The 16814-nt window shown below is 35.8% G+C and overlaps 1 protein-coding gene across 20 annotated transcripts in view; it reads left to right on the top strand.

The window, feature by feature from the left end:
• rims1a (regulating synaptic membrane exocytosis 1a) overlaps positions 1–16814 on the top strand; it is a 114709-nt gene that overhangs the window by 47899 nt on the left and 49996 nt on the right. For 19 of the 20 annotated variants that reach the window (XM_088610782.1, XM_088610780.1, XM_088610779.1 and 16 more), the window contains 2 exons: positions 6361–6662; positions 8023–8891. In XM_088610782.1, the coding sequence (XP_088466908.1) occupies positions 6361–6662; positions 8023–8891 (1171 nt within the window). Of the gene's footprint in view, positions 1–2880; positions 3085–6360; positions 6663–8022; positions 8892–16814 lie in introns of those variants that run through there. The other variant, XM_088610790.1, reaches the window with a different exon arrangement.

Genomic DNA, 16814 nt, shown 5'->3' with positions numbered 1-16814 from the left:
ATATATCAAACTGGCAGTAAAACGTGCTCACGTAATGACTGTCTAGAGTGCAATTCTGGTAGACTTCATTTATTTGACCTGTTTGTGAAAGCTGAAATAAGCAAAATGCATGCTAAGCACTGGTCTTTTCAATAAGAAGTGCAATGACAGCAAGACAAAGTTAAGTCTTTTGGTCATTGTTGTAAATTTATATGAAAATGCTAAGTTGCTATGTCGAAGTTAAAAGTAGGTCAGCTTGAAGGCAAGCATGATTGATGGACGTATGAATTCATCAAAAGATTCAGTTATTGAACTCAAATGTGGAGCTTCTTTGCAAGGTAATTTTCCCATGTAAGAACACAGGATCTGTTATTGCACAATTTTACAGTTAAAGTCTGACACAAAGGGTAATCAGCCCATACTAATTGCTTAAATGTGGCTGCATGCTGTGCATCATCTGATGATTCCGATAGGATAAAAGCCTTACAGGCTTGGCAGCAAATAAAAACAAAGTATACACATGGCTAGGGAAGGCTTAAGGATCTGAAATGAGAAGATCAATGTTAAAAGGTCATTCACTAATAAACATACCTGGAGATGAACAGGTGTACCTGCTCTATCATCTCTGCCACTATTTTTACAGAACCATGAAGTGGCAGGATCAGTCAAGTGTGTATGTAGGAGCCTAAAGCTTCATTGCCCAGACTTTTTAGAGGGAACTCGGTGCATACAGTACAACAAAAATCATTTGCAAGTACTGTACCACTGTATCACTGATAGACAGCATTTAATCGGACACATTATACATTGTGTTTGAGTGAGACCTGTTTTATTTAAATAACTTTTCCTGATGTATACATGTTGGCCAAATAAAAATAAATCTTAGCTATATAATTGGTGACGTGTTTACGACCAGAGCATGTGCTGGGTTGAAATGAGAAACAACAACTGTGACAGTTTTATCATCATTGTGCCTCAATCCAGGAAATTCTTCCTGGATATATCACATGTAGTCACTCCTCATACATTTTTAATATTTTAATATAGTTAGCTATTCATTTTTCACAGTCTAACAGCTCCAGTTAGGACCTGAATGCTGTAAAGATATACAAACAATTTGGAAGCAGTTAGAAGTGGTGTGCTCATTATAGAGGATGCAAGAGGACGCATTCCTTAACATGCAAATTCATCAGTGACGTGCACAAACACCTGCTGATGACAAGTATGCTAAACATTTGTGATACCTATTTGTGACACTTCTAAATATGTTTATAACTTATTCTCAATAATTTATTTAAATTGTTTTAGTGCAGTGTGTTGCAGACAAAATTGAATGAGACCCCATAGCTGATCTAGGGAAAGGTTTAAGGAAAACGTTGGTGCAGCACATTGTACTGGATGTATTAAGCCCGTCCCCTACTCTCTGAGGAACTTGTATAAAATATTGTAGGTGCATTGCCATACATACTGTACAGTACATATTATATACAACCTTTCAAACTTGAAACTTCAAAACATTTTTTCTTCAATATTTTTGATGATTTTTTTTTTTGCTTAAGGATTTTGTCCAATCAATCTGTTTTCATTTGATTCAGCATGACTTCATGATGTGTGCCATTCTGAATTTTTAGTATCTGAATGTGTAGTTGCTATTTACTAAATAATACTGAGAAGCAATTTCACCAGTGAAATCACCAGACTTCAAATCAGATGGGCAACATAAAGGAACTGGAAATGTAGCATAAAAAAACATGTTTACAGAGACATGGCCATATTTAATGTAATATAACAATTCAAGGATCGTACATATTAATATATTAGAATAGAGGTTACAAAGCATTTTATTGGTGACAAGACATTTAATCTTTTTCTCTGGTCTACCCAGGACCTCCCCATTTAGGCATATTTATACAAGCCAAACAAGGAATCATCTGTAAAAGTGTGCCTAAAGCTCTAAATGGCTCTGTATCTGATTATCTCTAAGATATATGTGCTTTTATACTCTCTGGCTAAAGTTATTAGATGGTGCTCTGTTTAATATCCCTGCCATTTGGCTCAAGCACCAGAGGGATAGAAGCTCTCACATTTTAAAATCTGTCCTGGAATAAACATGCTGTAATAATAAAAAATACATCAATTTGATAACTATTTATCTACTATAATTGTTATTTTTTTTCTTTCCAAAGTTCATCGGTTTACTTGTCCTATGTTTTATTTTCTTGCTTATGTTGTGGTTTTGCATGTGTTTCAAGAGAGCTTGAGTTTCATTGCACCAACTGTTTTTTTAAACACAGTGTCACTTAATATGTTTTGCTACTGTTACATGGACAAATGAGAATGGATAAAGGCAGCACTTTCTTGGGGCTGCTATACATTAGATGTACTGTCTAATTTTATGGTAAGAATGATCCCCCTCCAGGATAACACCTCTGAAATTCAGGAGAAAAGGGGGAAAAAGTTTTATCTACTGTGTGGAAACAAGTGTCAATTGTCATTTACAATGAGGCCAAAATTCAGATGTTAATTTTTTTCATACATGTACAGAGTTTTAATTATATGTCCTTTTAAGGAAATGAACTTTTTTCTAGAAGTTGCTGAGTTATGGGATGTAAATGAAACAAATTCCTCAGCCATATTTTTTGTTATTAATAACTCTACATTCTTGTTTTTGAAAAATGTTACCATCCGTTATCCAGCATTTGCCTGATGTATTAAATAATGGTGAAGACGTTGAATTAGAACCCACTAATCCCTCATCAGAGTGTTTAGCTGGTTGCCTGACATCTGTGGATTGTTAAGCTGAATCATTACTCGGGCCTGCTTTAGTTTAGATTAGTTTGGACACAGTCCAAGTATATTCAATCAGGGTATAATACTTGTTTGCTGTCAGAGGGTTAGCTGTGCTTTAAGTCTACACATTACTTGCTTAAAATGCAAGCTGCATTGCTGGAATTGTCAAGATAACTGCAAAGGTTTTGCACTAAAATTTTCATGATAAACTCAGTAATTTGGCTGTTTATTCTGACATGTTGGGGAAATCTAACTTTAAGAAAAAACATCCTATTTTACTGTGAGGAAGCCCCTTATTATTAGAGATGGCTACCTGTAAGTATTGCGTTTCTTTTAAATTTTATTTATTTAATTCAAATTATGATAAAAACTGACAGCTGACTGTGTTTGTACTTTTATGAATACTGCAAGAAGCCTTTATGTACAGAAATTATGTTTCTGTACCTTCTGCTAATATGAGAAAGCAAGTATACAATATGTATTATGATTACTGTATTAACTGTGATGAAAATGTTAAAATCTTCCTGGTTGCTTAAACAGTACAGAGAATGTTAGCTTGCTTAAAGATTTCTGCTTTATATTGCATGATCACAACAACCCAATTATTACAGCCCAGTTTCTGCATTCAGATTATTCTTAAAGCAAATTAATGTTGATACGAGAGGTTTGTTTAATTTATTGCCTTATGCTTTTTTGGGCTTACAAGTTATAACTGATGCAAAATCATTTATAAGAAAACAAGCACTGATACATTTATTACTAACACATGATTGTGCTGAAACAAATAAAGCATAATAAAATGGTACAAATATATTAACTATAGTGGGAAGAAACAGTTTAGGGCTAATGCAAAAAATTAATAATGCATCCAAGTCTTTTTTGCAAAAAATATTTTTTCTTCCCAAATTGTTTTAAGTTTATAAATGTGTTCTAGCCAATACAGATCAGAGGATCTTGCTTTGTATTCTGTATTTAAAAAAACAAACTGTATCAATATTTAAGAGTGCAATATACAATAAGAGCACAGCTGATACAGATCAACTCTGCCTGTTTTCATATTAGCGTTCAAACAAGGCTGGGCCTGGTGGCACTGGCCCCTCTGAGCAGGAAATTCACAGCCAATATGGAAACTGGAACCATGTACTATAGAAACGGCCTATTGTTGAGATAATAATAATAACAATAATAATAATAAAAAATAATAATAATAATAATTATGATTATTATTATTATGATGATGATTATTATTATTATTGTTTACACTTATAAAGCGCTTTTCTGGACACTCCACTCAAAGCGCTTTACAGGTATTGGGGACTCCCTTCCACCACCACCAATGTACAGCATCCACCTGGATGATGCGACGGCAGCCATAGTACGCCAGAACGCTCACCACACACCACACAGAGCAGAGTGATGAAGTCAATTCATAGATGGGGATTATTAGGAGGCCATGATCGGTAAGGGCCATTGGGAAATGTGGCCAGGACGCCGGGGTTACACCCCCTTCTCTTTTCGAAAAATGGAGCTCAGTTTTACGTCTCATCCAAAGGACGGCGCCTGTTTACAGTATACTGTCCCCATCACTATACTGGGGCATTAGGACCCACATGCACCGCATGGTGAGCGCCCCCTGCTGGCCCCACTAACACCTCTTCCAGCAGCAACCTTAGTTTTTCCCAGGAGATCTCCTATCCAGGTACTGACCAGGCTCACACCTGCTGAGCTTCAGTGGGTTGCCAGTTGTGAGTTGCAGAGTAATATGGCTGCTATGAGATGAAGGAGTTCTTTATCTTACTAGATAAGTCAGTTAAGAACAAATAGCCTTTTACAATGTCAATCTTGAGACCTATTTAAGGTTCCTTGTCCAAAGGTGAGGAGCAGTATTCCAGCTGAAATTCAGACGCACAACCAACATCTCTCAAGCCCAAAGCACTACTTCACGCTGTTACTATTAATGTTGACATTAATGCATGATCCTGAAGGACTTTTCCTATGGACAAGGGTTTTAAAATCTGTGCCACGACCAATTCCAAACATGGGATAGTAGTTATGACCTTCCTTAATTGATTCTAACTAAATTAGAATGAAACACATTGATCCTAAAAATATTTTTCATCTTATCCTGTTTACATATGGGTTGACCTAGTTTTTAAAAAGTCCTGTTTAATTAGTCCTTTAGTTTTTTTTAACTAGATTATTCTAACACATATTTTACAAATTGACATATTATAATTTTATGATGCCAAAACACATAAAGTTAGGATTAAATGCTTTCACTAGTATAGCAAGTGCAATAAGATGTATCAGTTGGCTTGAGAGCACTTGCACTGCTGTAAGACTGGTACAGAAGTATGAAAATTAGTTAAGGCTGCAAATGTGATGATAGACTGCTCTACTAAATATAGAAACAGTGATGTAGTCTTATTCTCCTTTTTTCTCCTCATGGGTTTTCATTTTTAATCAAAAGTAATCTTTGAGAAGAAAAAAAATAGATAAAAAGGGTATTTTTGGAAACTCTCAGGCTTCTGGCAAATGAACCATTAGTGATTCTATTACAGTAATGAAAAATACTGACAGAAATAAAGATCACATTGAAAAATAATGCCACCAATTCCTTAGTGGCCATTTTTTCTTGACTTTCTGAGTGCTGGCAGCCTTCTGGCACAGTTCCACACCTATCTAGGGAGGAAGCTCAGACAGAACCCCTGCTACTGCATTGGAACATTTTCATTGCTGCAGTAATGCAATGTTTTTAAAAAAAACATTTTCCTTTGCTGGAAAATCTAAGTCTCTTTCTTCAAATGTTTTGTCTCTATTCATTAGAATAGGGAAGGTGGAAGAAACTCAGAAGACTCTGGGTGTTTAAAATTGTCTGAACTTTTAAGATTGTGTGATTCCTTCCAATGTGGCAGCTACTGTAGCTTTATACTCCCCAAACAAAAGTCTTCTGGCCTTCTGGCAAATTTTCTCCTGTCTCCTCCCAGCAATTTCTTTGTAATGATATAGCTTTAGATTTGCAATTGTTATTTTAACTTATCTATTCAAATAGTGCCTCAAAAGTAAGTGTAAAAGAGTAATGCATTGCCGTTTTGAAAAAAATCTTTCTTATTTTTATCAAAGCTGAAATAACTATAGGCACACACTAAAATCTGAAACAAGACCAGTCCCGGTATTAAGCTTTTTATTTGTTATTTCTGAAGCTTTAAAGGTGATGATCTCCTTTTTGGAGAAAGGGATTTATGGAAATCTAAAATCAAATTTTCAGAGAGAATTCAAGTCTTTAAAATTAATTTAGGGAAAATTAATGCAGGGATATTGGCAGAGAATGAAAGAAAATACTTATTTCTTACTTTATTTTTTTTAGTGACCCTTTAAATATTCAGAAACAAAATCTGAGAAGATAACAGTCTTTGAAATATTTTCATTCTAGTATCTGTCTTCATTGTTTGAAAAAAAAACGTATCTACAGTATAATTAAATTAGATCTTAAAACAATTAATAACAAAATGCTCGTTTTCAAAATATTGTCCTTTTCTGTGAGAAGGGACCATTTAATCATGTTTTCTTTGTTTGTTTTTTCGGAATTAGGTAATGTGGGTTTGCAATCTGTGTCGTAAGCAACAAGAAATTCTGACAAAGTCGGGAGAATGGTTTTTTGGAAGAGGTTCGCAGGCATCCAGTCTGGATGGGGCTCTGAGCGACACTGCCATGCGTGGTGATGTTCCCAGAGAAAAGAAAGTTCGTTCGAGATCCCAAATCCCCTTAAGTACGGCGGCAGGCTCTCAGGAGGCCCCCCAGCCCGTTCTTGCTACTGAAAGGAGCAAGGGAGCAGATTCTGCTCTGCAAGCAATGCCTTCCTCCCGCTCCAGAAGTGAACCCCCAAGAGACAGGTAAGGGATTCACTCTGTAATGAGACAACTTACTTGTTACTTCTTCACTTTCCCTTCAATAGAATTTTGACCACGGAATGTGAGAGATAATTCACTGCTCACACTTAACATTTGCCTTTATTTTTACCTCCCACTGAAGAACCTTTGACATGGTGGAGTTGAAAGGGAATAAACTGCAGATGCTAAAAAAACTAGGAGCCTTAAGAGAGTAGGTCATTAATAAGAAGAATAGCACCTAAACAAGACACAGCAGTGCTGCATCAGAATCATATTTTTTCACAAAAGAAAGATAAATGAGTATAAAGACTTGTATTTTTTAAGATGGTGTAACGAATATGTCCCTGCGTATAACAGGGATCTCAGCCACCCAGGCTGAAGGAGGTCTCCTTTAGCTCAGCTGGCGAGTTCCCTGTTGCATGACGCCAGAGACCTGGGTTCGCGCACAGGCAGTGAGGGGAGAACTGGCAGGGCGGGAGCAGAAAGGGCGGAAACCCCAAGAACCGTTACAATGGCTAGCTTGCTAAATACAGTATTACGACTGCATAGTCTTTTTTTAGGATCAGTGGAGTCGAATCTAAATTATATTGGTTACATCCAAGCTCATTGCACTGCCAGTAGCAACCTCAATGCAATATGGTTCATGTTCATGGTACAATATTATTTGTGTTGGCTTTGTAATGTGGGTAGATGGTGAATAAACTATAAAACCTGTCCTGTCCAGGTCTCCAGTAACATCACATCACAAAGCACAGCTGTTATAATCATCACTCTCTAGGGTACTGGCTTCTACTCAGCTTCTCAGAAATCAAGGCCATTCATATTAAATGACAAATCCTCTACACAGCTTTGTCAGTTCCTTTATTCCTCTAGATGTTTCTTGTACAAAGTATTTTTAGCCTGCCGATAAAGACTGTACTTGTTTGGAGATTTTTTTTGTGCTTGTGTGTAAAACGATTTTTGCCGCAGATGAAAATCCTCTTTAGCTGTGATATTTTTCAATTTATGCGAGGCACTACTGTGGATTTTTTATTTCTCTAGCGATCCCATTTGGCAAATGTCTAAGTATTCAAGTTACGTGAACATAAAGCTGGATCGAATGTTTTATTTGTAAAAGTCTTTTAAAGGAAACTTTTGTATTTTTCATTAAAGCATTAAGCTTTGTGGTACAGGGCTATTCATGCATTGTGACCAGCAGGTTTCAGTTTTTAAAAAGTCATTTTTTTCAATTAAGAAAGTAATTATTGCAGTTAAGTAGTCCTTAGATAAATTGAATTAAAACCAAAAGGCCGCGTGTTCTAATACAGTCCATTCTAGTATTGCTTAATTCCAGCTGTCATTGTCTTTTGTCTTCAAACCCCAGGAAAAAACCCTCAACAATTCCTGAGCAGAATGGAAAGGCAGGTGTGAAAAATGAACGGAAGCGTGTGCCAAAGTCTGCTGCTCAGCACGGCGAACGGCAGATAGAGGACAAGGAGCACAAAGAGCGCCGTGAAAGTCGGCGACTGGAGAAGGGCAGGTCACAGGACTACCCAGACATGGATGAGGGGAGAAAAAAAGCTGAGGAGGAGAAGCAAAGGAAAGAAGAGGAGTTCCAGACACGGTACCGCAGTGACCCTAATTTAGCAAGGTATCCCATCAAACCCCAGCCCGAAGAACAGGAGATGCTCATCCACGCAAAAGTCTCAAAAGCTCGGCATCAGAGGAGGCATAGCGATGTGGCTTTGGCAAACACAGAGGCAGAGGGATCAGAAGTGTTAGAGAACCGACTGGGAAGGCGATCGCAGCCTCCTGGGGCAGAAGAACATAAATCGCCAATGGAAAACCACAGGTCATATTCAATAGAAAGAACAGGGAATGTGCAAATCTCTGTTTCCAAGCAGATGGCAAATCATAGCCCACCCACTGCGCGGCATAGTCCAGTTCCTGCTTCACAATTAGAATCCAAGGACCAAGACTGGGGCAAAAAGCAATGTCATCTAGACCCCAGTTCTGCGGCTATTATCCGCAAGACCAAGCGGGAAAAGATGGAGACCATGCTAAGAAATGATTCACTCAGTTCTGATCAGTCGGAGTCTCTAAGGCCTCCCCCTCCCAAACCCTACAAAACAAAACGAGGAGGCAACAAACGACAAATGTCTGTGAGCAGTTCCGAAGAGGAAGGAGGTTCTACTCCAGAGTACACAAGTTGTGAAGACGTTGAGATTGAGAGTGAAAGTGTCAGTGAAAAAGGTAAGGATTTCCTTTTATTTAGGTTTTAACTGGCACATCTATTATTACTATGAATTGACTTCAAGGCATTTTGAGGGCAAACCAGCGGTGTGGTGTTGTATTTAGTTAGGGTCAGAGTTTCAATGTCTAAAATTGCAAAGGTAAGGTTTTCTTTAATATTCCTTTTTGTGATATTTAATGGCCTTTTTAAATGATAAATCCGTAGTATTGGATGAAAGCTCCAATGAATGCAGTTCAGTATTTGGAAAGGAGACTTTAATATTTCTGATATGTGCTTCATATAATTGAAGCTTTGGAAGATGCAGACATCTCTTAGGATATGGATATGTAATCCATATGTAAATATATAAAGTAGAGCCATATCTACTTTGGGAATACGTATTTAACAGGAGCCATAAAATCCACTGTAATCAGCAAACAGTGCAAAAATGATACTACTTTGCTTTATATAAGCCAGTAATGCACTTAAACACAGTGTGGATGAAAGCTATTTTGGACTTTGCAATTGCAGGCTGTTCTGGTGCACAGTAATTATGATTTCATTCTGGAAAGTACGTTTAAGGGGATGCTTTTCAGAGGGATCAGTCAACAATAGTCATATGCTCCTTTGTACTTTTGGTAGAAATATACTCTATGTTTCCCAAATTTTACCATCATTTTAACTTATTTAAATTTTTTCTATCTGGTCTGCACGTGTATGCTTACCTATCCTGCCCCACATACCATATGAGGCAATATTAACATCACTACATACAGTACATAAACTGCAAGAAGTATCTTTGGAAATACTTGCTAATGTAGTTGTGTTTGAATATCTGTTTGTCAGTTTAGAGACTACAATGAAATAATAACCAGGAATGTTAAACATTTACTTCTGTGGCAGCTAAACAAGTAAACGAAACAGAAAAAATTGGGTTGGCATTAATTACTAAATATGGGAAATGTGGAGAAAAAATTAAATTACACTAGTGGCTAACTGGCAATGTGCAGTTTTATTTTAAAAAGTAAAAATACCAATAAATGTAATGTTATCATAGGATTCATGTTATTAAATTGAACCCTGCTCTACTCCAGCAGATGTTTTATATATAAGCCCAGCAAGTCTTCAAGCTGTATGAGCTTCACAGGTGATATGTACTGTATGATGAACAAGGTTGAATTCTGGAATGGCAAACAAAGTTGTATAATATTATGAATTATCACTTATGTAAGTGCCTTATTTCTAACTTTATTAAGTATTCTCTCAAGTCAAGAATTACAAGTTTTATAAATTACAAAATTTTAAAAAATGTAAACCTTTACATTAAATATTTAATTTAAAAACTTTGAAAGTTAAAACATTTAAACAAACATTAAAAAAATTACAAAACTTCTAAAAAGCTTTTTACATGGCTTACTGTAGCTTTCATTTTCCATGGGAAATGTGGCATAAATGCAAACACATAGAAACACTTACAGTATATCTTGTCTATAACATTAAAAATGCCAGAGTTTCTCGCAATGATGGGGAAATGCCAAAATAATAAAACAAGGTAAAAATAAAATAGATTTTAAATTCATGAATATTAGTGGTGCCCTACAATGATTGGTCAGTTACAGTACTTACAATAGGTGCTTCTTGTGTTTTGTATGCTTTGGCTAATTTTATACTGTACAGTATGTTTAAGACACATTAAATCTAAAGCTTGTATATTTATGATAAAAAAGGCACAGGAACACTTTTTATTGTTAATAGTGATTGTTAAAAAATAAGTGAAAAGATCCAGAAAGCATATATAAGATCATTTTATTGGCCATTTTCAATGTCTTGCATTAGGAATTTGTCTTTTCGCATACCCCAGCTTGATGGCTTGAGACACATAGACACACAGACAGGGAGAGAGCGCTGGGTCAGCTATTGTACAGCACCCCTGGAGCAGCTAGGGTTAAGGGCCTTGCTCAGGGACCCAACGGAGTAGGATTCCTCTGCCAGCCGCAGGATTTGAACCAGCAACCTTCCAGCCACAGGCACAGATCCTTAGCCACAGTACTATCACTCCACCCCTGTGTGTCTTTTCTTCTCTTTTCAGTATGTAATAAACCTTTCCATGTTCCCATGTAGATTAATGTTCAGCTTAATAATGTTTTCAGGGCTGGGGTGTTGCAAATAAGCACTGTAGTGTTATTAACACCATGTAGTTTTATCAGGCCACATACAGTATGTAGTGTTATCAGGCTGCAGAACAAATGATCCATGAACCGGTCCAAGACTTTGAGAAAATGCATTCAAATGCATTCAAACTTTATTTTAAGGAGCGAAATGTTTTCACTCCCCCATTCACCTCCCATGAAGTTTAAAATCATAACTTGCTCCTCCTTTTCTTCATTTACAATATACAGTATGCACACCCTGCTTTGCTTTTTCTGGCAGGTAATAGAGTTTAGGTGATTCATATAATATACATGTACTGTAAATGAGATACCGTTTTTTTCTAGGAACAGAGAGTTTAGGTCATGTACAGTAGCTCACCATCGCTCATGCTACTTCAGAAGGCTAAGTGGAGGTGTAAAAGGTCATGTTCTTTCTGTTACATGTCAAAATTTTAAAACACCTTTGGCAATAAACTTCTTTTTTTCAGCTTTGAATTGCTTAAAGATTGCATTTATAAAAAAGACAACACAAGCAAAATGGGCCATGTGAACAAAAAAGGAAATGGGTATCTGGGTAAGATCTTTAAGGTTTAATTCAAAAAGACAAAGGCTGTTTATTTTCAGTGGTTCAGAAATCATGTTATATTTACTGTATAGTTGTGTTTGTCATATAATGGGTGTTCTGTGTTTATTTTACTTACCTGAAGACATTTCTTTTATTATTTACAAATTCGCTTACATGCTCTGTCTAGTCTCTTTTACAACATTGTTGTTTCATTTAAAAGATGTCTTGGCACATGAAAATGATTAATATACAGTACCTATTGAGGAACAGTAGCTGTCCTGTATTTTAAAGAACTTTACCGAAGAGAACACAGACACTTTGACATATGACTTAGTTGACTCGCACAAGAAAAGGAGACGGACTTAAAAGGTCAATTTATTTAAGCATGCTGGACGTAAAATGTAAATAATAGTACTGTAGTACGTCAAGCAGAAGAGCAGCTATTTGACTTTGTAAAATATTTGCCTACGGTTGGAAAGAAGCTCTACTGCCATTACGTAGATTTATTCAGAACAGGAAAGTTCTGGAAAGTGGAAACCAATTGAACTTCATTTTATGAAAGTAGGTAAGCTTTATATAATTCTCTATATAAATTCATTATCTAAATAATTATTGAAAATACACTATAATATTGTTTAACTGTAAATGGTTAATTGCTATTACAAAGCATGGAGCACTAAAGGGTATACAAATATAATTTAATTAGTATATGTTTTGTTGATGCAGATATTTTTTAACATGGTACTGATGGTTATACTGTATATTGTTTAAATTAACTACTGTGTGTCGTTATAGTGCGTCTCATTTAGAATTTGCAAAACTTTGAGAGCTGTGAATTCATTACCTTTTAAAGCATTTTAATTTTACAATTTTGTGTTTAAAGAAGTGCAATTATTAAGATTACAAAGACAACATAGAACACAATGAATTATATTTAATTTCAACACAATTTACAAAGAAAAACAATCGTTTCACCTGTCGTATTTTATGAGACCATTAATGTTTGAATTTACCAACAAAAACTGACTTTGCCTGAGTAGGGAACTTTTTTGCACCTCTAAGGGAAATTGTGATTTATTTCTCCTCCAGTGGGAAATACAATATTAAATAGCAATAATAGCTACTGCAAAGATATTGATTCCAGGGGTGCCTAAGGGTTGTGCTTTCCTCATTCAGCACCATCAGTATACTGAATTCATTTGCCCTTAAGCTGCTGAGAGAATTGAGAGTTTGCATGCAGCTAGGTACAATAGTCTATGCTGGGCTCATGGATATAGTACTACCATAGATCCTGAAGGAAAGCCTAGTGACTCAGATTGAACCTACGGATTACTACACTAATCAATGACTGTTGTAATCTCCAGAGATTTGTTTGTGATTATAGTTTCATTTCCTACCTTGTTATCTGGTGTCAAAACACTAGGCTGTTTTTTAATGTGCTTTTGGAGGATTATGCTGACACTTTTCCATGGAACTAAAGAAAGAATAGGGAGAATCTGGTCCGTCTTCATGGCAGAGAAGTTTGTAACGCTTTACAACTCAATGGGTTTTTTTTCTCTTGTCAGCTACGTAAATATATTTGAGATCCTTATTTCTGGAAAAAATTGAAGTCTCAAGTTAGCAATGTTGGCAAGGTTTTTCTGTTTTTGCTTAATACTTTGCACTCAGGGACAGGTAAATCAGATGTGCTTTGAAGTTGCTTGGCTGCTGCTGTGAAATGTGTGTGTGTGTTAATTGTGTGTGCTAGAACTGGAAGTTGGATAAGTATAGCTTGTGTTTGCCTTAACGACGAGATTTCTTGGTAGTTCTAACTCTCGGAACAGCAAAGAATGCACTGCATGGGAAAGAATCTTGACAGTTGTCTTTTCTGCGTTGACGAAGACAGCAATGGGACTTATCAGGGGCATTGCAAGTTTCAATTAAGCTTTATGACTTGTAATAGAGATGATATGAGGTCCATTTGTTCTTGGAGACCCAGCTAGAATGTGGAAAAAAGAAAGATGGTTAAAGTACCCTGTTGTGTCTGGTGTTTTCAGCGGCTGTCTTTGGTGGAAGACAGTTGGGTTGTTTTCCTTGAGAACAACACAGTGGTTAGTACATTCCAGAATTTTCATTCTCATTGTTATAATGGGTCCTCTGTGTAACATTTTGCAGTATGTTTCAAATATTTCTTGTGTGTACAGAGGTAACAGGGAAGGTTTTTCGACATTTTCCCCTTTTAATTGCTTATTGAAATACAGTAATATTACAAATATAATACAACAATAATATTGTGTTACTGAAGTACAGTATGCTAGTGTGCTGTAAGAATCACCCTACCTCAATACTACATTTCTACTGTAGATGCATGATTAAAAATCAAAATGGATTCTGCTTTAGGGGAGAGTTTATGAAGCATAGTAAGTGTTTTGATACTTTTATCCTTCTTGTGGCATTTTATTAGCTACATCTGTGATTACAATCATTGAAGTTCAGGGATTAACATTCTTATAATTGGAATAAACAGAATCAGTAGATTTCAGACTGCAGGCTTTAATGAAATTCAAATGAATAAGGCATTTGAATTTAAATTCCTAATTGAGTTACTTTTCTTGTGATCAGTACACATTCGGTCCTTACATTTCTGTTTAGGGAGACTATTTTTTTGGAGCATCACACTTCACAAATAGGCTAGATAATCTATAATATTTGGAACTACAGTATAAGCAGGGATTTTCTTCAGAAATGTTCTGTATGTTCATTTAAGGTTAGGTTTTAGAATTTTGTAATATGTGGCAAGTAAGCCTCAAAGCTTTTAAGAATAATTGTGATTTTTAAACTCCTTTGTCTATCATGCATAAAGTCAGATTATCAGTTCACTTGAAAATATTGAAAAGACAAAGATGGAGAGACTGCACAATGTGCTGTCAACCTTCAGTCTGACATAGTGATCAAATCCATTGCCTTTTTTAGTTCTGTTTTGAAAACTATTTCAAAAGACTACCGTGGGTGGGATTTTACTGTATTGTGTAACATTTATGTACCAGTATGTTAGTGTTGCTAAGAATGTTGCAGATCAATCCAGTAAATAAATTTTATCCTTTGTGACTGTTCTTCGCTGGTTGACTCCTGGACATATTTGACCAGAGTGATATGGCAACTTTACTGAAAAGGAGTCATCTGCAGATTCAAGCTCCAAAAAATCAAACATAGTACATTTTCTTTTATCGTGAACACCAATGGAACTTTTATTAAAAATGTTTACAGGGTACATCATCAGTGACAGGAGTACAAATATTTAAGCTCAATTGTGTCATGTTTTACTTGCAGAAAAATTGGTTAACATTCACCTATAGTATTTTATACAAAGCACTCCTATAAAAACCCTTAGTTCTATTTGCTGTGTTTGATCTTTTTTGGAATAATTATTACATATTTGGGAACTATGGTCCTTTGAATCCATAAATTACAGTATAGCATCAGTGTGGAATCTCAAAACAGCAACTGCAGCAGGAACCATATCATATGTACTGTCGATGCTTGCAGCAATGAAACTTCATTATATAAAACACCCTTTGTGTTTTTTTAATTTATAATTTTTCCATGATAGCTTTTCCTTCTTCTTTTTCATTTTTGTGTGGATAATCTTATTCCGGGTTGGCAGGACTGAAAAAAATAAAGTTACAAACCACCCTTCTCAATCTGTGGCAGTATACTTATGAGAGTCAAAGTGGAAGGGTCAGGGTAATAATTTATATAGAAGTTACTGATGTTGTGGTAATGTAACCGAGAAAATAATCAATAAATTGCTAATTAGTCGGGTTCTAATCCCTAATACTGGGCTTAGTCAGATGTGTGTGGTACTAGTGTTTGAATCTTTGCATGCAGGGATTTAGCAATGACATTTTCCATCTGCCTATGTTTGGCAGTAGAACTACAATGAGAGGTTGTCAGAAACTGGCCATGACCTAATAATACATTCCATTCCATCTTTTTATTTAACTTCTTTCTAATACAGAAGTAGACAGAAAAGATACCAGTAACTAGGTGAATACACATGTGTTTAGACTACTGTCAATAAGTTAATTTTGTTTTGCTTTGAAAGATTGGATTTTGTCTTTTGTATAACATATTTGTAATCACAGCATTATTAACTTGGCTTTTATCTTTTGTATCTTTTGTACAGTTATCGTGTAATTGTTAACCTATAAACTACTTAAATTGTTTATATCCAATGAATCTTGATAAAAATGTTTTTTTGACATTTGATAAAAATAAAATGTAAACAGCTGACAGGAACAAATTTTCTGATCAACAAGCTATACATCAATTGAGAAAATAAGATGATCAGACAGCAGATCAATATTGATTAGCTAATGAACTTTAAGTAATGGACAAGTTACAAGTAACAGTCTGCCTTCAGTTGGTGTTAGTAGTGGGATCCTCAGCAAGGTAAGGCTTTTGAGTGTAGCACCTTTTGAGTGTAGCACTGAGGAGAGGGCCAGTCTGCCTTGCTGGGGATCAAGACAGCTGAAGGCAGAGAGGTGAAGTGAACCCTCTTCAGGAGACTGGGAAACAAACAGTCCAGGCTACAGAGGTGAAGTGATCATCAGGTCTTTATTTCATCCGAGATCAAGATATGGCAGGTTGAGTGAAAAAGTTATCTGCCTCTTTCTCTGTCAGGTCTATTTATAGCATGTAATAAACAACTGTTGTAAAAACAACATCTTAATAGTCACTTCCTCTTGCTGGCTGAACTGTCTTTTTACCTCATCTTGCAGTTGAAAGAGAACGTTCACCATTTGTTTGGTTTAACATACTGTACATCATTAGACATGTATCCCAGACAATACATTTAAATTGGATGCATCTGACACAAAACATTAATATATATATATGCTTGCATGGCACAATAAAAGGTCTGAAATACTGTACAGTACTTACAAATATCTTCAAAAGCCCACATTCTCTTTAATGTGAGCTCCCTGCACTATTAGAAGTCTGTGGAAGGGTGTGAGATTTCTGATTGCTTCCTTTGTATTAAAGTTTGCTTCCACAAACTTTTTAAACAAACATAAGAAGGAAAATTAAATTAGTCATTTCTTTCCAATTCAAAGAACTGTAAGCATGATCTGCATGTCGCTTTGTAATGCACTGTCACCTTATTTTTAAATGTTCAATAAACCTTGCACTTTTTCTATAAACAATGTTGTTTAAACTGAATCCAGACCTGCCTCTGTTGTATAAAT

The sequence above is a fragment of the Lepisosteus platostomus genome, chromosome 17 (genome assembly GCF_059453375.1).
Source record: "Lepisosteus platostomus isolate fLepPlt1 chromosome 17, fLepPlt1.hap1, whole genome shotgun sequence".
Taxonomy (NCBI): domain Eukaryota; kingdom Metazoa; phylum Chordata; class Actinopteri; order Semionotiformes; family Lepisosteidae; genus Lepisosteus; species Lepisosteus platostomus.
Note: the sequence above shows the minus strand (reverse complement) of the source record. Positions and strands in the feature narration are given on the sequence as shown.